This window comes from Caretta caretta, chromosome 5, assembly GCF_965140235.1.
Source record: "Caretta caretta isolate rCarCar2 chromosome 5, rCarCar1.hap1, whole genome shotgun sequence".
NCBI lineage: Eukaryota > Metazoa > Chordata > Testudines > Cheloniidae > Caretta > Caretta caretta.
The window spans coordinates 91,885,777-91,910,901 of record NC_134210.1 but is presented as its reverse complement, the minus strand read 5'-3'; the positions used below and the strand labels follow the sequence as shown (position 1 = coordinate 91,910,901).

The 25,125-nt window shown below is 40.3% G+C and overlaps 1 protein-coding gene across 5 annotated transcripts in view; it reads right to left on the bottom strand.

Moving 5' to 3' along the window:
• AGTPBP1 (ATP/GTP binding carboxypeptidase 1) overlaps positions 1–25,125 on the bottom strand; it is a 143,071-nt gene that overhangs the window by 103,422 nt on the left and 14,524 nt on the right. For 4 of the 5 annotated variants that reach the window (XM_048849808.2, XM_048849810.2, XM_048849805.2 and 1 more), the window contains exons 2-3: positions 13,261–13,332; positions 2,498–2,628 (exon numbers count right to left, since the gene is read on the bottom strand). In XM_048849808.2, coding sequence (XP_048705765.2) covers positions 2,498–2,628; positions 13,261–13,292 — 163 coding nt within the window. In that variant the 5' untranslated portion in view covers positions 13,293–13,332. Of the gene's footprint in view, positions 1–2,497; positions 2,629–13,260; positions 13,333–14,782; positions 14,802–25,125 lie in introns of those variants that run through there. The other variant, XM_075128678.1, reaches the window with a different exon arrangement.

Below are 25,125 nucleotides of genomic sequence, written 5' to 3'. Positions count from 1 at the left end.
TTCACTGAGATTGGGAACCACCCCTATCTCCCTTACAATGAGGGCACAGGTTATATCACTCAGCTGCCAATAGTCCTCCAATGCCTTCCCACAATTCCCCTGCATATCCTGAAGGACAAACATGCTTTCTCAAGTCACTGGGAAAGAATCATAACAGCTTAGCTTAGGGCAGTACAGACAACCATGGGATGTGCTCCCATAAGTCTTAAAAAGAAAAGGAGTACTTGTGGCACCTTAGAGACTAACCAATTTATTTGAGCATAAGCTTTCGTGAGCTACAGCTCACTTCATCGGATGCATACCGTGGAAACTGCAGCAGACTTTATATACACACAGAGAATATGAAACAATACCTCCTCCCACCCCACTGTCCTGCTGGTAATAGCTTATCTAAAGTGATCATCAGGTTGGGCCATTTCCAGCACAAATCCAGGTTTTCTCACCCTCCACCCCCACACACAAATTCACTCTCCTGCTGGTGATAGCCCATCCAAAGTGACAACTCTTTACACAATCATGCACATTGTGTAAAGAGTTGTCACTTTGGATGGTGATGAGTGATTCCTGATGATGAGAGTCAGGAATTTTCAACTAATTGGTCACAAATTGGTCAAAGTAGGGTCAAGAAAGACCCTCCCTTTCTTTATGACTATGTGGGAGGAAGTTCTTAAAACATTTTTCTATTATAACGTTTAGTCACAGGTGAGGGTGAGATCCACTGCCATAATCCACTAGATTATTCTTTACTTCACTGATCTGTGAAGACCTGCTAGCAGGTCATATAAAGACAGCAACCTACTCTAGGCCAGCCTGGTATGCACGCGTGCGTGCGCGCGCGCACGCACACACACACACACAGAGGACATGGGAGGAGAGGAATTCAGGCTGGACTCTCTGCAGATTCTAGCTATTTGGATTTTTTCTGAAGCAGACAAGCCAGCAGTATGACCCAGACCATTCAGATAAGTTACTGAGAAAGCCACTGGAAGGTGGAGACAGAATGATGGACTGTGCTAGTAAGGGAGCTGGGAGGAGTGCAGAAGGTTCTGCACAGAAGGTACTGGCACAGGTTCCCCATAGCCTCTGACTGCCAGAAGCTGGGACTCCATGGCAAGGGATGGATTATTCGATAATTGCCCTGTTCTGTTAATTCCTTTGGAAGTAGCTGGCACTGGTCAAGGTCAGAAGACAGAATACTGGGCTAGATAGACTATTGGTCTGACCTAGTATGGGCACTCTTATGTTCTTCGGTAAGCCATCAAACACTAGCTAGACTGCTCGCCTGCAGTATTGAGGAACCGGGGAAGGAACGATAAAAATGGCAGGTTGGAATAATGATGCATTGATGTACGCAATCTAAAGGACAACAGGAATGCAGATTTAGTACACATTTTCCTCAGTCTTCCTAAAAAAGGACGGACAACAAGTTCCAGTTACTAAAAATTCAATTCTTCTGAAAAGGTCACAGGTTTGAGAGGAAATCTGCACACACTGAAAGATCTTTGCTGTGGACACCAATGACCCTGGTCTCAGACAGAAGCAAAATAAACGGAGATCATACAGCACTTGAGCAAGAGCAATCTGAACTCAAAAAGGAAGGAAGGAAAGAAAAGAACTAAGATGCCTCTTTTGTAGTGCATGTGAGAAATAAAGCCACCTCAACATCATTCTCCGAGATATTTGCCATTCCCTTTCTGTCTGCCAGGCTGTTCCGATAGATTTGGCTGTACTGGGAAGTTCTGTTGATTAGTTAGCTGTTTTATATATTAATGAGGTTCCTTCTTTGTTATTCCAGAGTGTTACTGGATGTGCTTTCAGGGTTCCAGAAATAATCTTTTACCCGAAGACCTTCAAGGTTACATTCTTCTTCAGCCAAGAGATGCAGAAAAAATACTTGTCTTTTTGTTATTTTTTTCCCCTTTTAAGTAAATTACAAAAACCAAATTCATTTCTATATAGCATGTTCTTAAGCAACAATACAAGTGGCTTGGTTCTCTTTATTTATTTATTTTTTTTAAATGTGAATGCCTAAATACAGTAGTAAGGAGAAGCTACAACGGAAATTATAGACAGCAAAGAAAGAGCCTTGATTCTGCCATCTCTGTTCATGTAGAATAGTACCTTAATCCAAAAGTACTGTCATTTGTTTTGATAGAATTACTCGTGGAACAAGGTAGTACTCTTAGGAGACCAAAAATACTGTATAATATGGCTAACTGTCAGATTATGAAGAACTGAGATAGGAGAAACTTATCCTAATGAAAGAATCTTGTGTTCAATATGCAAATACATAAAGACAAGTCATAAATACAACTTTTCACTGTTTGTTCACATAAACAAGGAATACAGATTCTTCTGGAGGACAAGATGGGAAAACACCAACAGAACTTCAGTGCTGAAATGTGGCAGTCATATGTATAGGAGTGTGTTTTGGGATGAGGCGTAGAAAGATGAGCAGGGACAATGTTTAAAACATTAAGTAAAATAAAATATTTACCTTGACTCTGAGCCAGATGGAGGATCTTTGATGTAACATATCTGGCAGTGTCTGCTTCTACCAACAAAGATTCTGAATTGATCTTCTCCAGCTGTGCCAGCAGACCCACAATCCGAGAATTGTTAGTAAGACTGAAAGAAACATTTATATTTCAATCCGTATTCAACAAAAATAGGACAAAAATACTTTGTTTCACATCACAGGGCAAAATCCAATTAGTTACATTTTTTAAATGTAAAGTTAGTTCTTTAGTGAAATAGGTTTAGATCAGCAGTGTTTGAACAATTTTACAGTGAAAACAGAATGTTTTTCTCTATTTAGTTACTTCTCAAAATTAGCTTTTCTTCCCTGCTACCAATGACATACTCATTAAGACAGCTATGAACAGAGGATGGCAGCATTGTCTTGGATACATTCTTAAAAGGGACTAAATCTGCTTCCCTTGAAATCAATGGCAAAACTCCCATTATTTTCCAAGGGCGCGTCTCTACTGAGATTACCCAAGGAAATCATATGGGAAATTCAGGACAAAAATTAACTAATTTGTACTATTACAAATCCACTGTTATTAGCAACTTATTTCTTCAAATTCATACCTATAATAAAATAGTTACAACTATATAAAACTGGGGCTGTATCACATCTTCCATGGAACCCCTTCTGCAGTTAAGATCCCTCTTGTCAAGAGGTACCTTCAGGGCAACCATGACCAGTGAAGTCCCAGGAAGCACATCTCTGGTGGAGTCATGCTCTCAAGGAACACGAGGAAGGGGCCGGAGGGGAAAACCACTTCGGCTCTAAAGCCATGATGTCCCCCTGCACCCAGGATTCATTTCACAAGTGAGGGGGACAACTTTCACCCTCCACCCCAATAAAAAAAGAAATCCAGAGACCACTAGAAGGGAAGGATGAGGACTTTATAGAAGTTACTTCCTCCTTGGCCATCTCTCATTATTTTTTACCACAGGATGGGGAATCCAGCTATTAGAATCCATTTTCAACTACTTTGACATTTTATTGTCTATACAGTAGCCCTGGCTTTGAAGTCTGCCAGACTGGTCTACAAAAATGCCTACAAAGGCTCCAAAGTCTGGCTAAACCATAGGGTGTGGAATCATCCAGATGTAGAGAAATAAAGTACTCAAGAATATAACAGAACCAGGGCCCACCCACCCCAAAAAGACTATTGTTTATGGAGAGGAACAGGAGCAGATCACTTCTCTTTTCAGTCCTTGAGCGTTTTTCCCCTTCCAAACTTTTATTCCTCCTCAGACAGCTTGAACAATAAGCCTGTTCTGCAAATGACCACACCAGGGAGAGGAAAGAAGAGTTAAGACAAAAAGCTTAGAAGAAACATGAGCCAATCCTATCCTGAGAAAATAATGCTGTTTTCTTTGGCAGATACAGGTCACCTTTCTAGCGGTCTCCTATCTTTTCTTTCCAACACCCTCATAGCAATGTTTCAGGTCGACAGCCTCTGCTTGAGAGCGCCCATGAGGAAGTCATACCTACAGTCTCCCATCCCTTCCTCGCTCCTGCTATCCTACCTCAACAAGACTGAGTAGTCACTCATATCCTTGTGTTAGGCTTTACTCTGCACACATGCAGCAGGAAAACAACAACAACTGGCTGAAAGTTTTAATTTCACTGATATCTACTGTGTTCCCACAGCAAACATTCACTTTCAACATTTTCTGATAAATCTATAACAGTGAAAAAATACAGCCTTATTAAGTTTTACCTCATACACACTGAAAATCACTGAGAGACAATCCCATTCTTTATTACTTATTTGCTTTATCTTTAGAAAATAGATGCAACCAGTTTAGTTTCTTAAGTTTTGCAAATATTGTTTGGAAGAAATGCAGCACAAAATTTAATAGACTATCACTATTAGGAGGGAGGGTCTTTATTTTATAATGTTCATAAAAGTGAAGAAACTATAGAGAATCAGTGTCATTCTATCAGAATTTTGTCTCATTTTGAGCAACACAAGTATAGCTTGGCTTGATGTCTTAGTCATTTACATAAAAGAGATGGTGTTTTAAGAGGAGATACATTTCATAAGGAGCACTTTAATCCAGATATTTATATTATCTCCCCCATACCATATTTAATTATATTTTTTAATTAAATGCCTTAAGGTTAGTTCAGATCACCTACAACTTAAATCAACTTACATTCTAAGAAGATGAAGGTAAGATACTTGAGATGACATTGACAAAGTTATAACCATTACTAATCAGATTTTATTCATTCTTCATTTTTAGATTCACCCCACCATTTGAAAATATGTTTAAAAAATTTCCATGAACATAATTAAAATCATTGCTCTGTACAACTCTGGTTTCTAAGGAACAACTGGCACAGCAAAGAATTCCATTACAGTTCAGCAATAGTCAATGTCAACTTATTTTAAATCCATGTACAGTGGGTTCTGGCTATTTGCAATAAAACTAAAGAATGACACTAGTTTTTTAAATAGTGTCAATGTTGTTTATAAAGAAATTGATGGATTATTATTGCTTGAGCCATAGTTTAGAACAATAAAATGGTTTTGCCCTTATTATTAAGTTTGTTAATTTACCCTTGGATGTTAATGTTAAAACAAGAAAAAAAAATGGTTGATGCAAGTGTTTTATTACTGTGGAAATAACTTGATGCTACAGCAGCAGAGGAAACTTATTCCAGCCACACTTCATTTCTCTTCACTTACATCTAAACTATAACTTCACAACCAAAACCAAAGTAACTTTTAAAAGGAAGTTTTGTTTATGTCCAATAATATGCCCTATTCTTAAAAATGATATAAACTGCTTGAAGATGTCCTCCCTAATCTAAAGTTTATATCATAAAATCTCATTACTAAATATATGCATCTTCTCAACTGTTTGCGTTAAAAGTGTATAAAAAAGTTTTAATCTGACAATCTCCCTTTCCCTTCTCAATTGTTCTAGTTTTGCTTTCTTATATGGTCAGAAATCGATTTTTTTTTAAATTGATGGATAATATCGATGTTTATTTTTAACCATTTTAGAATTTTATCAATTTAAGTTTTCATAGTTGTGCAAAATTATGGGGTTTATCCATTATTTTAAAATATTTAAATTTTCAAAGCTGCAAAGGGGAGGTTAGGCAATTATTTAATGACAGTAGACAGATTCAAAAAATTTAAAGCTTTGTAACTGTTAACCACCACGTGTCAAAAGAAATACACAAAACGAATATCCTTAAATCAAACTAATAAATTCTGAAGAAGCATTCTTCTTACTATTCATCCGATGAAGTGAGCTGTAGCTCACGAAAGCTTATGCTCAAATAAATTTGTTAGTCTCTAAGTTGCCACAAGTACTCCTTTTCTTTTTGAGAATACAGACTAACACGGCTGCTACTCTGAAACCTCTTCTTACTTTGTCTATCTGCAAACTTTTATCACTAGTGGATTTTTGTCAATTTTTGTGGTACAGTTAAACTGACATTTACCAATAAAAATGTAATCCTTCCAAGCCTGGACATAATCCAATTAGTTCTCTAGTCATCCAGGGCAGAAGTAAGCACTGCTACTAAAACAAGAGGTGAGAATACTCCATGATAACAGAATCTTCACATCCCTCATTCCACACCTCTACTTCTAATTGCCATCCAAACCTAAGATCCAGTGCCATCTGTATGCACTGAGCTTGAAATCACCCAGGATGATCCCATGATTACAACAGAAGCCATGATATCTGACTGCTGACTCAATCTCCAAGGACGCTCATCCTCAACAATTTTAGATCCAAAATGGAAAGGAATCCAACCAACCTGACTAGAAACTACTGTGTATTATAGCAGCTTGTACAATAAGAAAGAATTTCCATTTTGGTCTCTCATGACTCACTCTCATACTTGAATGTAGTTTTGGGGTGGAAAATATTCTACATTTAAACACAAATGTGACCAGTACAGCCACAACCCTCTCCCCTCCCCCCCGGCCCCAATCCTGTCTAACCCAGAAAGAAACATTTGGAGTAACAGTCCTTCAGTCATCCTGACAGGTCTTATACCACATGCACATTACTCCTGCAGGTAGCACATGCAGTAATCCTGAAAAGCATTAACTTTATTTTAATAACAGAGTTATCTTAATTATTGAGAGTTAAGTTGCTCAAAATCAATATCCAGTACACCAAAGAAGAGACCACAAATTAGAGTAGTGTGATTAATATTAAATACATTACCCTTGCTCTCTTGTGGTCTTATTTTGTCCAATCCCCTGCCTAATTCAACAAGTAACAAAAAAAACCCAAGCCCCTTCAGCCAATCCGCAGGCACTATATGCTAAATATATTGTAACGCTGTCGAACCCTCTCGGCCATCCTGCAGTGGCACTGAATGACTATATTTGCCAGTTCAGTAGGTGAGCAAGGACTCCAAAAGCAGGTTGCAAGGGTCTATAACAGGAGTGGGCAAACTTTCAGGGTTGCAAAACTGTATGGAGGGCCGGGTAAGTAAGGCTGTGCCTCCCCAAACAGCCTGGCCCTGCCCCTTATCCACCCCCTTCCCCTGACTGCCCCCCTCAGAATCCCTGAACCATCCAACCCTCCCTGCTCCTTGTCCCCAACCGCCCCCTCCTGGGACCCCCCACCCCTAACCGCCCCCAGGACCCCGCCCCCATCCACCCCCACTGCTCCCTGTCCCTTGACTGCCCCGAGCCCTCTCCACACCCCTGCCCCCTGACAGGCCCCCCAAGACTCCCACGCCTATCCAACCCCCCCCGTTCCCTGTCCCCAACAGCCCCCCCAGAACCTCTGCCCCATCCAACTGCCTGCCCCTCCGGAACCCCCTGCCCCTTATGCAACCCCACCCCCACACCATGCTGTTCAGAGCGGCAGGATTGGCAGTTGTGCCGCCCAGCCGGAGCCAGCCGTGGGGCCAGCAGGGGAGGGGCCAGGAGCTAGCCTCCCTGGCTGGGAGCTCAAGGGCTGGGCAGGATGGTCCCACGGGCTGGATGTGGCCCATAGTTTGCCCAACTCTTGTGTTTTGTGTTAGAGACCAGACACCCCTAAGGTTCCAGTAGATGAAAGCACTCAAAACACAAGACCTTTCCCCAACCCATCCCCCAGTAAACTGAACCATCCAACAAATATCAATCCATCCGCCACAGTATTCATACCCATGAGAGGGAGTAATACAGCTAAGGTCCCTACTCGAAACTTTTCATAATTACTCTTTGCAAATCTCATTCAATTCACTGTACTCCCAGTCCTGCTCAGCTCCCAGTAAAGGCATTAGGTGTTTTACAAACATACATGATTTTTGCCCCATGTGGTCAGGAAGCAATATGGTCTCTAAAAACTTCTCCATGCAACCTTGCCTTATTCATAACAAGAGCCCTTCAACATGTAGCATAGTCATTCAACACTTACTGGAAGCTTTTAGAGATTTAGAAAGGATAAGCCATTCTCACTACAAGATAGTATCTTTCAGAAATACTTGAAGATTTTTATTCATAAGATTTAGAAGAGGCTTATTTGTCTAGAGTTTAAAGGGTGCTGGAAATTGTCATTATAGCAGCCAAACAGGGACATTCTACAGAGCTTAACTATCTTCAGAACATTAACTGAATAAAACTGTCTTGAAAATTATTCGTTTTCTGATTCTAGATTTAACAATAAGAGGATTATTGTAGAGGTGGACCTGACTCCACAGTTAAGGCTGAGTTGAGTTTTACAATTAAAGCAGGAACTAAAAACTTTTCTTCATTCATATAGCAAATCCTATCTAAAATTTACTTATTCTTTGAATCCAGAATGAACTGTATAGTGGATGTGCTATGACAGCTGAACTCATTGATATCCATTCATGCAAACCAAGCTAGGCGGAAGATAATTAATACAGCAGCTAGTCATAACCAGTCTACACATTCATGCTGCTGCATCTCCACACCGCCATAATCCACTCACCCCAACTGTAGACTTCGTAAGATCTGTCAAGAGTGCATACCCATCTAGCAGGGTGGCACTTTAGTTCCAGGGCTAGTCTCTAGTGGAAGCATTCCATAGATTTGAATCCTGCTTGGGTCATTTTAAAAAAATATATATTTTAAGCATAAATGCCAGACAGTGATAGAATACAGGTATTTTAAATCAGACACCTGGGTGACAAGAGTGTTAGCACCATGTGTTAGGACTCATGCTATCAGCTGTGCTGGAAGTGCAGCTCTCAAGGTAGGTATTTGACAATAAAATGCAAAGGTAAAAAGCTCCATGAATCCTACTGCTGTTATGGGTTTGGGTCCCATAGTAAACCTCAAGTTGTACCTGATCACAAGTTACATAAACTCAGACTCAAATATACCTCTTTGGAAATGAGACAACATTTGTAGAATGAAAGTTTTCAAAGCAGCTTGTGAATTTAGATACAAATGTTCATTATCACCAATGGAAGATATCTCAGTCACCTAGACTGCTTTAAAAATCTCAGCCATAATATAGCCTCTATTAAATAGATAACAGAAAAGCTGAATTCTGAAAATGAAGTAATTAAACATTTGAAGCTTTCATTCTATTTTTGTTGTATACTTCATTTTGAGTCTGATATTTCAACTCTAGAAAGTTGACAGTTGTGGTAGAGAGAAAAACAAGAAGACAAAGGAGAAAAAAAAATCAAAACTAAGATTTGCCAGGGCCTAGCCACTACCGACATCTCCTTTGGGTAGAAAATCTATCAGTAATAAGGATTAGAGCTCCCCCCCCAATCCCCCCCACTCTCCTTTAGTTTATAACTTTTAAGGTATAGTTTAACTCCATGAACCCACGTCTTAACCAGTTATATTCACCCAGCCCGAATTAAGGGAAGACCAATTTAGACTACTTATCTGCTCTCTGATGTAATACTTCACAAGAATAATGTACGACTATACACTAAACAGGAAAAAAGGTCAACAGTTTATGTAGGATTCACACACAGCTACTTAAAATAGCCATACGAGAAACTATCTTCCCCCTACTTTTACACCTAGCACTAACTTTGTCTCAGGCAATCTGGTCCTCCTAGGTTTACCCAGGACCAGAAAAATTAAGGGAAGCTGGTATGAAAGACAGAGGACACTGCCATCAGAGAACTCCACAGGGAAAACACTGTTCAAAAACCAAGTACCTCAAAATTCCTGGGAAAGCAGAAAACGCTGCTCCTGGCCATGTCTGGGGTCTCCAAACATGTGTGTCAATCTCTGATAAAATGTGAGGCCTATTTTTCTCTCACCCAAGAATCCTTCTGATTACTAACCGGGAGCAGAGGCACATTTTCCCCTCTCCCACCCTAAAGCCTCCTAGGTACAGTAAGACAGTGTGTCCTAGCTACTGACTGTTCCTGGGCAGGCCCGCTATTTTTGGGTCACCTTTTTTCCCCCTGTGGACAGTGCCAATGCCTGACTGTGCTTCAGCTTGTAGCTTCCCACCACCACCCCACCATTACATTAAATGGATAAACTGATCACCCTCACTGCTGCCATTCAGAATCCTGTGGGAAGCTGTAACTGCCCACTCTTGTCCATTTCACTCCGCAACAGCTTGGGAAAGCTAGCAGCTACAGAGGCACTGGAGCTGTCTGCAGAGTCAACAGAGAACTGAGCATTGGTTCACATTTGGAAGGGTATCATCACAGCCATAAACAAATTTTCTTTTCAAAAAAAGATTGAATTCTCCAGAAGTTTACGTCGTAGTTCTCCCCACTCACCAGGGAAAGGTCTCTGCTTGCCATTGGTAAGTGGATTTGTCAAGTCCTACCCACTTTCCAAGAGGTCTAAGCATCCTCACTGTATTTCTGCAGGAATGACGGGTTCACATATATCCATTACTCCTTCTGCAGACGACTTCCCCTATGCTGCAAGCTAAATACAGCCTACACCTTGCTCAGTTTCTACTCAATGATCTAATTCTAGAGCTTGACCAGAAAGATAATTGAATCTTGAGGAGTTACTATAGCAACCATTAGATGTCATCTTAGAATGGCTTAGGACACTTCCTACAGGAATTTTATCACTAAGAATGCAGTGCAGCCAGAGGGAGGCAGTCATTGGTACTTTTTATAGTTTGTCAACTATTTTGCTCTACTTCCTCTATCTGTATACACCAAGGATGCAACTCAGTGAATTTAGAGATCAAGACGTTCTTATTGGGAAAAATCACAGAGGCTAAGTCATATGACCCATTCCCAGTATGACTGTTTGTCACACGTCCAGTGAGCCAGCAAACTCAAATTTTACTAGAAGAGATCTCATAAGAGGTTTCTCTAAGCCCAGTTTTGGGGTTTGTGCATTTTGTTCTCTTTTATTATTTTATTATTATTTCAGAGCCCAATGCAAACCAGTTCCAATATTAAATGCTTGTGAATCTATTTTACCCTGATCTTTGAAGGTTCACAGTCCTCTAACAACCACAGCTGGCACACAAATCAGTAATACCAACTGTCTACGATATGCAAAGAATTTCGCATAGCTTATTCATCCCAAGAGGTACATCTGTTTTGAGTTATATGGCTGAACAAAATTAACTGTGTTTAAAAAAAAACAACAAATGACTATCTTCATCTACATCTGTTTAGTTCGGATTATCCTTCCACGCAAAAGGCCAATATAGCCTGAGCTGAATCCAGTTAAGGATACCTTTTTCCTGGTACCATCATAGCGGGAGCTCAAGTTCAGGAATACCCATTGCTGAGAAAGGACTTGACTTTCCAAAAACTAATACTCCCTGGCTGGGATGCATATTGATCTCTCGACCATTTCTAAAGATCGATCTTTCATTAGCTACCCAGGCAGGGAACACCACAAGAACTAGTCTCAAATGTCGAACTGTTCCACGGCTGCAGTGGACAACTAAGGAGCCAAGACCACTCCAAAGGAAGTAACATATCCTCATGGTGAACTTGAAATCCCTCCTGTGATTGAGATAAATCCACATGATGGCATATGGGTCCAACATGCAAATCCATACTCTAATTTAGAAAGGAATACTATAAAGAAATACATTGAAAGGTAAAATACCCTGCAAATGTTTTTGCACTGGAGGGGTAGAAAGTTTTCCAAGAGAGCAAACAAACTAGATGGTTTTGCTATTGCAGGGAATACCAAACTGAACTGTTACAAATGTCTTAAGCTTCTTCCATTCATAAGACATTTTGTAAATTCTCTAAATAGTTTCATAATGATGAAATAATCTGTTCCTTATATACAAACTTCAAGAGTTAAGCCATCAGCCATATATATGCATCAGTAACCAGCATTTTGACTTTGACACCCTTGCCTCTCTATTAGATTGTAAGATCTTTGGAGCAAGAAATGTCTCTTGCTCATGTTTCGGTAATGCAACACGTACATTTGTGTCATGTATGTGATTTATAAAATTACACTTATTCCTTCAGCAGCAACCATTCATGAGCATGAAACCTGCCTGACTAAAGTTGCTATCTGAGAAAGGTTCTGCCAAAAAGGATGGGATGAGGTTATGCCAAAAAGGATGGGGTGAATGGGCAGGGGTTTTGCTTTTGAAGTGCTTGGAGAAAAGTTTAGTACTGTTGAAATTTTGTAGTACACACAATTGCCTGTATGCTTGCTTCCATTGCTGCCACCCCCGTTCCCAGAAGCCTCTTCATAGGTACTTGGTATAAACAAAAGAAACAAGTCAAGGCTATGATCTTGCAACCACTTAGGCTACCTCTACATTACTAGCTAAGGGTGTGATTCCCCTGCTCGTGTACACACACTCATGCTAGCTCTCACTGAGCTCGCACAAGTATAAATAGCAGTGTAGCCCTAGATTCAAAAGTAGTGGCAGGAGAGACATGGCTTAGCTGTGCCAAGTACAAACCTGCCAGAAAGCTGTGCAAAGTACATACCTACTGATAAGCTGTGCCTCTACTGCCGCTACCCGGGCTACTGCAGCTACACTGATATTTATACTTGTGCTAGCTTGATGAGAGCGACGCAAATGTATGTACATGAGCAGGGGAATCACCCCCTTAGTTCAGAATATAGACAGTCTTGAGCACGTCTCTCTGTACATGCGTATGGCCCCACTGAAGTTGGTGCTTCTGTTCATATATGTAGCTATGCAATGCTTTGAAGGATTGCTACTCAAGACAAATTCTGAGATGGAATCCAAGAGATGTGCTCAAATACACGCAGTCAATAGTTTTCCAATACAGTATTTGCAAGATCAATTACTATGGTTGCTTTTCAGCTACCAGGTGTCCAAATGACCATTTTTGCATGCACAGTTGGGATAACCGCATGCACAAAGGTAAGCATGCAGTTTCATGTGCATTTTTGCATATGACCTTCTTCCAAAATATTTAGTGTTGTGGTAATTTATTACTACTTCTTTCAAAGAAATTAAATGCAATTTTGAAAATGTTTATTCATATAGTAAGTCTCATTCAAATATGACAAAAATGCACAAAGGAAGGTGTTAGCGTCTATTATCCTTTACACTATGTTGATAAATACGTGAGAAAATAATTCCAAATCAGTTACTATTTAAAGGAAAATAATTCATTTAATTAAATTAAAGCTATTTTTATATGAAGAGGTTACAGTAATTGTTTGATTACTAATGTTGCCCTATGGACCCACATAACTGGTTTTGTATTTTTTGTCCCCCCCCCCCCTTTTTTTTTTTTTAAATGTATTATGCTTCCTTAAAGTGTAAAGTTCTCAAGATCCATTACATGGAAAAGTAAATGGGTTGAACTTCAAGAAGTCTATATACTGCTGCATTTACCTTTTCTCAGATGTTGTTTTTACTTTGTTCATCTTGGAAAACTTAGTTCTTCAATACACCATCTCAGATAACCTGTAAAACACATTTAAAAAATTAAGACTTATTAGCAATGTATTGTGTTGCTGTACAATGAAGTGCTGCCACCATATTACAGTGCTCAGAATCTCTGCACTGGAAGTTTTGAATAAAAGAGATTTCATAAAAAGTACTCGCTACACTGAAGAAAAAAGGTAATTCTGCTCCTAATTTAACATATAGGGCCTAAGGAATAGAGCAAAATTAACAGAATACTGAAAACACAGTAAGCATGCACTAAGGACCTAAATTATAGTTTAATCATGCTAAATCTCAGGGAATACAGACTTTGATAAAGTATTGAAAATCAGTAATTTTATCATACTGCATGTACCATGAACAACTTGCGCAATATGGCCAGAAAAGAAAGCTACCTGCTTAGGCATCTCCTGGAGCCAAACATGTAAGTTTTTCCAAATTTCTTGAAAAAAATCTGAGATGCCACACTGTTGGGGACACTGGGGCATGGCCACTAGGTAACTTGAGGGGATGGAAGATTACGAGTGTTGATGAAGCCCTTTTGTACTAGGTCCAGGTGTTTTTGGCTTTTTTTTTTTTTGGTTTGGAGGCATTTGCAGCAGCTTTGCGTACTAGGCTTGCTTCTCCACCCCGTTGTGATTATTGGGTGTAGCACACCGGGTAACGAACCGCTCAAGCTGTTGTTCAGCCTCTCGGCACTGGGTGCCGGCAACAACACTATACCTCCTTTTCTTTATGGCCACTTCATGCTCTTAATTTTGAGACTAGAAACCTAAATGTACAATCAGAAAAAGTGTTTGGTATTCTTATTTAAGTAGAACCTGAAAACATTTCTTGGACAGAAACCACAGCATGCTAACAGCTTAATTTTCCCATCCTTTTAAGTACATAGTGTCCTCAGAGTCTCATATGGTGCCTCTCAGCATTTAAGGTTGCAGTTTATAGGACCATAAACTGAATCTCAGTGATTCTATCTGAGATAAAATGTAATACAAAGAAGAGTTCTCTGAGAGGCCATGTGTTTGTTATAAAGCACTGAAGTACAAGACACAAACAAACTATGTTGAGGAAAACAAAAGCACTTATCTTCTTGTGATTTGTGCATGAGAAACTTTCTCTGCTGCATACTAGCCCTCAAGTTTACAAGATCTTGTTATTATCAATGCCACTTGAACATAACAGGCAGTAACAAAACTTCCAGTTTTGTCATGCAGCCAGCTGATGAAGAACAGCAGAAGAGATATAAAGTGATCTGTAGGAGGCTTAGGGTGGGGAAGAGAAAGGAGAAACTATCAAAAATTCAAACAGAGAAAGAATAGGATGCTTCACGAGCAAGTAGGATACTGATGCTGAGAGAAGAAAGGGAGAACCCCAAACAAACAGCAGAAGCAACTCCAAACTTTGCAGACATTAACAAGCCAAGACCAATATAAACAGTGAGGCATAACAGCAGCTCCCCTCCGCTTACCTGAAGCGATTTTCTTTCCCAGCAACCAACTGGGGGTGAGGGTGGGGGGGAATTCTTGGCTTCTCACAAGAAGCACCACCAGTGTACGTCTGGCTAACAGGTAGCTGGCCAGTTTGTCCAACCAATGTTCAGATGCAGAATTTCTCTGCTTCCTTTCATAAAAAGGGGAAGGTGGGGGGAAGAATTGGTTACAAGAACTACGGCTGGGTTCACTACACAAAATACCTTATCTCGGGTTATAAAGTTCAGATTATTCAAACTAGGCCAGAGATCTAACTGGAGGGAGAAGACATGAGATTCTAGGAGAGTTACCTCAAGTGGCCAATCTGGCACTGTTTTGCTTATGACATTGGCCAGCTGGCAGACAACTGACAGACAGCCTACTGGTGCATGCAGTATCCACATATTAACATGTACTGAAGTGCTTTACAAGTGGAGCCAGCTACAGAGCTAAACTAACTAGGATCACAAGATATCAATTTGTTTCATTCTGAAGCCCACAAAAGCACTTTGGTGCAGTTCAAGTGTCTGAATGTTCTAGGTCAATTGAAAAACAAAGACGGGGGAGAGAGGGAAAAAAAAGGAGGAGACAGTTAAGGAGATAGGAAAAGAAAAGAATGGGGCTATTAATGTTAGCAACCCACATAACTAGAGAATTGTGTGCAAAGTGTACTCGGGTGAACAGATGACAAGAACAAAATATCGGGACACGGGGAGGGGCAGCCACAGCTCACCCCCACCAGGGCTGGATCTAGGTTTTTTGCCGATCCAAGCCACAAAAAAAAAAAGCGCCGGAGTGCCACCGAAGCAAAGTATCAGGTCAAATGGCATCCCGACCGTACATCAGTCGGGACACAGGACAAAACTAAATATCGGGAAATCTGGTCCTAAAGTGTACTGATGATTTATCAAAATCTCTCTTTAGTAATCTGCTAGACTATGCAGTGAACCTGTATTTAAATCCTTAAAAAAAAAAAAAACCCTAAAGAAATAATCCTCTGATCCTACCCACTTACCCCACACTAAGATATTACCCTACTGCTGGCAGTTGGACAGCATTACCTACAGCTTTCTTAAAGAGATGTTGTCAATTTGAAATCCAGTGAATTAAAATAAAAACTTGAGGTATTTTCAGATACTATATCTACCCCACTCAGAACAGGTATAGTATCTAAAGGAATTTAAAAATAAGATGTGTGGGGTTTGTTGGGTCATGTTTTTAATTATTACATTTCCAGTTGTGACGTTACTGACATAACCTGTGACCCTATAGATCATTGTTGCAACCACTGTTATATATTTGCCCAAATATTGTATAAAGGTTGTTGTGTAAGGTGTCTATGGAAAGCATAATTATAATCAGCAAATCATAACCTATCTGTATGCGTGTATCATTTTTGTATGCGAAGTTATGAATATTGGCTATGTACTTGTATATCGATGTGCTTTGATTCTAAGTAGCCTCAGTGAAGCATTTGGTCAGCTTCTTGAGAAGGGACTATTCTCAGTAAGTGCCCAATCAAGAAATACTTAGATGACATTGAACTTTGGGAGATGCCAATCCACATCTGAGCTTTCCTGGGAACATTTAAACTAACATGTAAACAATGGCATTGGCCTGTAAAGAACTGAGTCATGCATGGACATGTGGCTTGCCCATGTGACTCCAGGGTCCATCTTGCTGCTGTCATCTTCCACAGGGCAGAGAATATAAAAGGCTGCTGCATCTCCTCCATTTTGTCTTCAATCCTGCTTCTTACTTCTGGAGGGACTTTGCTACAAACTAAAGCTCTGAACAAAGGACTGAAGCCCCCGACCCTGCATCCCAGCTGGAGCGCCGGAGCAATGTAAGCCCCAGATCCCCTCCCTAGTGGGAGCTCGTGGGCTGGCTTAACATGACTTGTGGGCCAGATCCAGCCCATAGTTTGCCCACCCCACTATAATGCCATGTTCCTGGAAAACATTTCTCCTTACCAAAATAAAAGTCAATGTCTTCTCTTCCACCTCGCTAATCCCCACTCCCATCTCACCTCTCCTAGCATGGTTCTTTTCACTTTCACTTGCACCAACACACAAAGTTTCAAGACTCCTTAGCAAGCCTATCACTCATCCAGTTTTATTCTCAATCATCTTTATTGCCAAAAGAAGCAGGAGAAGGGAAAGAAAATGTAAGCGCCATGACCAGACAATGAGTTTATTGGCCAGGAATTGGGTTTCTCCCTGGTACCTGGCTGAAAAATTCCTCTATGTTGTACTTCTCTTAAAACTAGAGAGTCAACTTCTAAGACACATATTTGTTGCAAATGAAAAAGGGTATGGTGTACTGGAAATCTCATTTGCTCTAAATAGCAGTTATGTATTCTAATTTTCTGTAGTATCTGGCAGATGAATCTTACCCATATGCTCAGGGTTTAGCTGATCGCCATATTTGGGGTCGGGAAGGAATTTTCCTCCAGGGCAAATTGGAAGAGGCCCTGGAGGTTTTTCGCCTTCCTCTGAAGCATGGGTCACTTGCTGGAGGATTCTCTGCTCCTTGAAGTCTTTAAACCACAATTTGAGGACTTCGATAGCTCAGACATAGGTGAGATGTTTTTCGCAGGAGTGGGTGGGTGAAATTCTGTGGCCTCCATTGTGCAGGAGGTCAGACTAGGTGATCATAAATGGTCCCTTCTGACCTTAGTATCTATGAATCTATGTTCAAACAGTAAACAACCAGCTGAAGAAATAAGATGCGGGTATGTCCTGCCTGTGTGAAAGCTTGCTCCTTGCATTCTTCCCTGCTTGCTTATGTGACGTATACCCTTGTAACAGTGACGGAAGAGGGGGCGGGGATGAAAAAAATCTAATGTGTCTTTAAAAATCACTTTAATCTAACCTGAGATCACAAACACTAAAAAGCTGTAATCATAATTGTATGGTTATTGCATAATATCACTACAGGGCAGAGGTAAGGTTGTTTGGGTGCCTTAACTGTTTATTTCTTACTTTAAGATGTTGGGATTTCTTATGTGTAACCTTAACTCTAAATTCCCTAGGTTTGTACAGCTTGGTTTAAAGAAAGAAATAAAAATTGGAGATGTTATTTAATACAAGTTAATGAAACATTTTCTGTCTAATAATATGAACCAACAGGTTATTGGCAACACGCTTCTTGAAAATGTATAAGGATTTCTTTATTGCCTTCTTCTAACACCTGTTTAATGTGCGTTCTTCTATTGTAAGACGAGAGTGTCCTCTCAGACAACTACCATAAAAGAACCATCTATGGCAACTTCATCAGGCTTAAGATGCCAAAATCTACAGTGAAAGAAAGGAAGTAGTCCAGGTAACTGGGGACAAAGTTACTCTACCACAGAAAGAATTTTACCATGAAGTAGTGGAGCATGCCAAATGAACAGTGCAGCTGAAGCCTACCGAAGTAGAACTGAAAGTAGGGCTTTCTGACAAACAGCTATTGGAACACTTTCTTGAAGGGAAGTGTAATAGTCTGAATCCTTATGCTCGCCCTTTTTACAAAACTATAATGGATATTGTACAAAATATGCCTTGTGAAGTATAATTTGAAAACTCAATTTGCTTACTATTGTCCTAGTAAAATGTGTGCGGTAACACTGTATGTAAAGTTACAAGATTTTACTGTATATCATTACTGAGACCTATTTCAAGTTTAGAAAAGGAGACAAACTGGTTCCTCAAAGACAAAAGGCAAACTAACACCTCAGCCAGGTATCAACAAAATCAAATGGACCATCACCTGGTTAAGCAGCCATTCTTTGGCAGGAAAAAGGGTGTAAGCGAGAAATTTGCTTGTTGGCAAAGAAACAGCTGGAAGTTCCCATCCCACAGACTTTCTGTCTCCTGAACCCCAGCTGGAGAGGTTCTCAAAGAAAAGGGAAAGGATAAAAATGAGGAACGGGGCCCCAAATGATCTCTCTCTCCATTTCTACTCATAGCATCACCACCACCTGAAGGTCAAGGAAATCAACACTGAAGAAAGAGCGATCCTGTCTGAAAGGAGTTCAGCCAGTAAGATTGCTACAGCAGGTGGTGAGAGAACCCTTAGCTTGTTAAATTAGATATCAGTTTGCATTTTACTTTTTATTTCTTTGTAACCAATTCTGACTTCTAGGCCTCATTACTTGTAGTTACAAAATCTCTTTCTGTAGTTAATACATTTGTTTTATCTAGATCAGTGTGTGTTTGGGAAACTACATCTGAGCTAGAAAATGATATGCACAGCCTTTGTTATTAATGAAATAACAGACTTTATATGAGCTTGTATTGTCTAGGAGGGTGCTGGGCAATACAAGACATTTCTGGGTGGAAATCTGAGACTGGGAGTTTGCTGGTGTTGCCCGCAGTCTAGTTCATGGGTGGCTGTCTATAGCACTCTTATAGTATAGTTGGGAATGATTTATATGCTGGAGGTTGTGTGTGGGCAGATCAGGAATGGTTGCTCTCACACTGAAGCAGTGTAAAAGGCACTACAGGTTGGAGAATTGAGGGGACACAGCAGTCCATCAGTCCAGCTTGTACCCTGGCGAATGTCACAGCAAGACTATGCAGATTATTCTGTTAAAGTTGGAAGACATGAGTTATACAAGTTATGATTACATGCCTCTGCTGACCAAAATCCAAAGAAATTTAGAATGCAGCAACCCATGCTTTTTCCTTTCCAGACAGAAATAATTTTTAACAAATGAAATCATCATCATCATCATCGTTTCCTATTTCTATTCAAAGTCATCCAATCTAGTTGTTACAGCTCCTTTCTGTTAAGAAAATTAAAAAAAAGCCCTTCTGTATCTGCATTCTGTGAAATCATAATGAATCAAAAATGACCAGAACAAGACATATCTTTGTACCAAAAACATTCTCTTATGCCAAACTCTGGTACCTGTTTCTGGGCTAGCAAGTTTGATATAGGTTTTTTTAAAAAGACATACTATATAAATAAGCTTAAAAGGAGTAGATTTTTAATCTATAAATGTCAAACATCAATTTCATTGTACACACAAACCAACAAAAAAATTTCCATCATTGATTACCTATCTGCAAATTTTGACTAAAAGAAAAATTCTGCTTTAGAATTTAATCAAACTAAGGCTATTTACTTTGTATATTTTGACACACGATGTTGACAAATTTTGTGTTATTGGTTATAAAGATTTAACTTTTTGAATCTCAATGTCTACTGTAATTAAATAGGTATAGTTAAGGCTACGATTGTCACAGAATTCGTGACTTCCAAAGACCTCCATGATTTCAGCCCTGGCGGCTGGGAGCTGCAGGGTCATGTCACCTCCTGCAGTGGCAGGGAGCTGTGAGGTACCTCCGCTGCCTGAGGCAACAGGCCCCTAAGCTCCAAGCCACAATGGGCCACGGTGGTACCCCCGCAACTCCCCAGCCGCCAGACGGGGGACCCCTGGTGGCACCCCACCGTGGCAGTGGGATTCCCACTTCACCCCACTGCTGGGGAGGCAGCAGAGGGACCCTGTTGCTCCCCTCCACTCTGGGGGACAGGGGGACCTGGAGCTCTGAACCCCCACAGGTAGTGGGGGCCCCAGAGCTCCCAGCCACCCTATAACTGCCCAGTCCCTTCCCATTTTATCATGGATATTTTTAGTAGAAGTCTGGAACAGGTCAGGCTTCCGTGAATTTTTATTTATTGCCAGTGACCTGCCCGTGACTCGCCCGTGACTCTTATTAAAAATATACATGACACAATCTTAGCCTTCGTTATACCGTCTCACTGTCTGACCCCACTATTTCCCACAACTGTTCAAATTTAAAGTCTATACAAATAATGCTTTAAAATAAACCATTGATATTATCCACCAAAACTATAAAAAATTAAAATTTTATTCTGCCAAGCCTACACATAAGACAGTTTTTCCAGAACTTATCAGACTGACAAAAAATAAAAATGAATTAAGAGCTACCCTAACACCAGGTACATGGGATACTTTCTACATGTGATAAATCCCTATCACCATCCAAATAATTCAGATTTCAAAAATCTGAAAGATGTTAGAGATTTTAATTAAAGTTTCCATCTGTTCAAAAACTTGATCACCAAGCTTTGTCTTCCTAAGATAAATCAATATGGATCAAGCTAACATCAGATCATTTTCTCTGAACCGAGTACACTAACAGAATATGTGAGATCCTCATGATGCAATGACCCCTCACAACCCCAAGCCTGCAAAGCCTTAAGCAGGTGCTTCATATAACTCACATAAGTAGTCCCACACTGCACAGGTGAGTAAAGTTACTCAGGTGCTTAAGTTATTTTCAGGATTGGTGCCTATTTTTTTTTCTTCCTTTTTTTTTTTTAAAAAAAAGCTCATGCTTATACAGTAGAACCTCAGAGTTACGAACACCTGGGCAATGGAGGTTGTTCAAAACTCAACAAAACGTTATGGTGGTTCTCTCAAAAGTTTACAACTGAACATTGACTTAATATAGCTTTGAAACTTTAGTCTGCAGAAGAAAAATGCTGCTTTCCCTTTATTTTCTTTAGTAGTTCAGGTTTTCCGTAGTATGGTACTGTATTTGCTTTGCTTTTATGTTAATCTCTGCCGCTGCCAGACTGCACACTTCCAATTCCGCACATTTGACTGGTCAGTTTGTAACTGAGATTCTACTGCAGAGGTTCTCAACCCATGGCCCACATGCTGCCCAATTAGCGCACAGCTGCGACCCAGCAGAGACTATGTGCTAAAGGCCATGGGCTCCAGGCTCCTCTGCTGTGCAGCAGACTCCGGATGGGAGCTGAGAAGCTGGCTGCCTCCCGGCCCCCCACAGCAGGGCTCGTTGTCTGTCACCCAGTCCGCCGCGGCAGGACTCGGGGTCCCCATCCCTGTCCCACACCCAGCTCTCTGCTCCTGGCCCCACTCTGTGGAGGGGTCTTTGGGCGAAGGGCACTGAGCCTAAGGGTTTGTTGGCGGGGGGAGGCGGAGGGTTAGGTGGAAGGCACTGTGGTTCTCAACCTGTGACCCAGCTAACACTCTGTGAGCCACATATGCGGCCCACAATGATAAATAGGTTGAGAACCACTGTTCTACTGTAATGCAATTATTGATGTAATCAGCCTCAAACAAAAAATTTTTTTTGGTCGAGGCTATGATTTAACAGGCTATTGAGCAAGAGACTTCTTGAATATTTACAGGCATTTAAAAAATTCTTGTACCTTAAAGCAAGATATAGCAATAGATACAACGTTTAGAATACATTATTTCATAATTTGTTCTACTCAAATGATTATACAGGTGAATAGAGACTAAATATGGAAGATGCCAACTTTTTATACATACACACTATGGAATCAACTACAAAAATACAGAAAAACAATTTGTGAACAGTTAAAACAGAGTTAAAACCCTCCACTAGAGCAAATGGTGGCACTCGTGCATATCCTTCCTATACATGCTGCTGCTCTTTACAGACAAGAATTTTTTTCTTGTGCAATGTTCTGTATCACACTAATGGAAAACAGAAAGGATCCTGATGGTACATCATTGGTGATACTGGGAAACTTCAAAAGTCCATGAAAGAATGGCTTACAGACTGATAAGCAGCAAGATCTTTCAAGACATTTGGAATGTTTATTTTATACTATTGTGTCTAAGCAGACTATTACATTCATTGTACTCCCTATGGAGGTCATTCTGCTAAAGAATCTAGTAGGACTTTGATTTTACAAACATAGGGCCTGTTCCTTAAGAGACTTGATTTACAAGTTACACATGCATGTAAGCGTTTTCAGGAACAGGCCAGAAGACCACAAGTCAGGAAAGCACTTAAGCATGTGCTTAAGTGTTTTCCTGAATCAGGGTTTAAGTTTATTTAGATGTAGCAAGAATCTCTAGGATACTTGCTGTACACTTATCTCAATACCCTCCTGTCACATTTAGGAGTGCAATCCAGACCAGTGAGAGGTGCATCACTGCCTGCCCTGAAGCCCTGCATGCAGTAAAATGCTCTGTTGCTGTAGCTCCTTTGTTAGATGCTCCCAGATAGCATACAAGCATGCACCAACTGTCTGTGTGATAAGCAGCCATGTTTCAGTAACTGTCTCCACAGCCTGCTTGTTATACCACAGACACCCACTGATCTCCACCAGCCATGATTACAACAGCCAAGTGACCCCAACACACTACTAGTCCTGCATTTCCCCAAAACTGTCTGCCCTGAAGCATCCAGCCCTCTCCTAGACCACTCAGAGAAATAATAAGGTATGTTTGCTCCTTTAAGAGACAATACCCAGCAGCTTGCCACATTAACTGTAATCTCCAATTCAAACACAGCACTGGGTTGGTTTAAATTAAAACAAAACAAGTATTAACAGGACACAAGTTAAGTGATGCCAAGTAAAAAAGAAAAAGACGTAGATATAATGACAAGCAAATAAAAGTGCTAACATGCATCTACAAGCCTAAAACTTAATCTAGCAAGGTACAGTCTTTGTTTAAGATTATTTCACACACTAATTACTCTTGGTCCAGCATGGCTGACTCTCCCTCAATCAGGACCTTCCACAGATGTACAAGGTGTGGTTTACCCTTGTCATCTTAGGGGTTCATTGCCCCTCTCTTTATAGTCCAGCAAACCTTTGATAAGCATCTCTCAAAGTTCATTAACCCTGCTTCAAGAAACAGGATGCCTTCCTGGGAGTGAAGTCTCCATCCCCCACTGACAGTTATGCCCTTATCACCTCCCCTTGTTAGCTTGATGGTTTTGTTTAGCTTTTATGTAAATATAGCCTCCTGGTCTCGGTCTGATGACCGAGCTGGCTAAACAAGCAAATACACAATTCTTCATGATCCAAACATGCTGACCCCCCCCCCACCCTGTGAGTTTTGATGATTCAATTTACTGCATATGTAAATTGTAATCTCTGGACATTCTGCTCCATTCGTATTCAAGACCAGGGCAGACTTATTTTTACTTTGTTCAAATACAGATTTTAAAACATAGTATCAGAGGACTTCCATAACTCCACATATATTCCTCAATGATATTATTAATTAGTGTGTTATTAGTTTTCAAATGATATCGCACAAGGCACAGTTTGTATAAATACCCTTGCATTAGTGCACAGGGTGTGAATACAGGGGTGGTTAGGATCACGCATCTCCACCCCTAATTTGGAAGACAGAAGTTTGTTAGTATAGATGGTGTGAGTGATCATTTGATCAGAACAAACTGTCCTTCTTTTTAGTCGAAAACACTTATATTGTGGTAGTGCCCAGAAGTTCCAACTGGGATTGGGGCCCCACTGTGCTTGGCACTATAATGCAGAAGAGAATCTCCATTCTGAAGGGTTATAATCTAAAGCATACATGCAAATCTTTTAGTGGAGAAAGTTATCACTTCTTCATTCATATATTTGGTGGGCAGGTTCCAGATTAAGGTAGTACAAATGACAATCTCTACCAATCATTTGGGGAATGAGGGGGCTGGTTTGGTTTTCTGAGGGACTGGTCCATTTCTGAAAGAGGCCATTTCTACAACACAGCTATACAAGCCTAGAAGCACTAGCCAATGGAAACTTGCTATTTTCTATTGTAAATTAGATTGAAGTTCAAGGTATATTGCTTCATTTATTAACACTCATGAAACTCCAAAGTGCTCCAGGGAGATTTCAAATTTGATAATATCTAGAGGTCTCTAAGGTAGAAATTCAAAAATCACTTGTTTTAAATGCAGCCCAATTCACATTTTTAGTGATCTGAAACAACATGATCAATTCTTCTTAATCAGTTACTAAATCTGCAGGACTCTCAGCGATCTTTCAAGTGATCAACTTTATGTTGTCCCTAAGTCTACAGTAACACCTTGTTTTACAAATAGTTATAATTAATATTGCAAATAGCTACACTTATTCTAGAATGTCGCTCATGGCCAATCTAGTTTCTAAGATCTTTGATACAAACAAATCAACCAACCTGTATTTTCTGAAAATGCTTTAGGAATGAAAGTCAGTCAACAGCAGAAATAGAGATACACAATTTGTGGGGATCAGTATCTTCCTCAAAAGCAGTTTTAAATACTCTAAAATGCTTTAGTGTGTCCTCCAATCCTATCCACAGAACCTACCATTCCCTAATAATTTTACAGATATTTGAACGCATGCCACAGATGAACGAAGTGTGAGGTTTTGTGCAGCTACAAATTTGCATGGCTGTGAATTTGATTGTTCATATCAATATATTTTCCCCACTTCATAGCATGGACACCTTCAAGTTGCACTGAAAAATATTCCTTCCTTAAGAAGCTGTTTACAGTCTTTTGGATAAGACCTTCTAATATTAGTCACCAGAGCTGGCAAAGTATAGGGA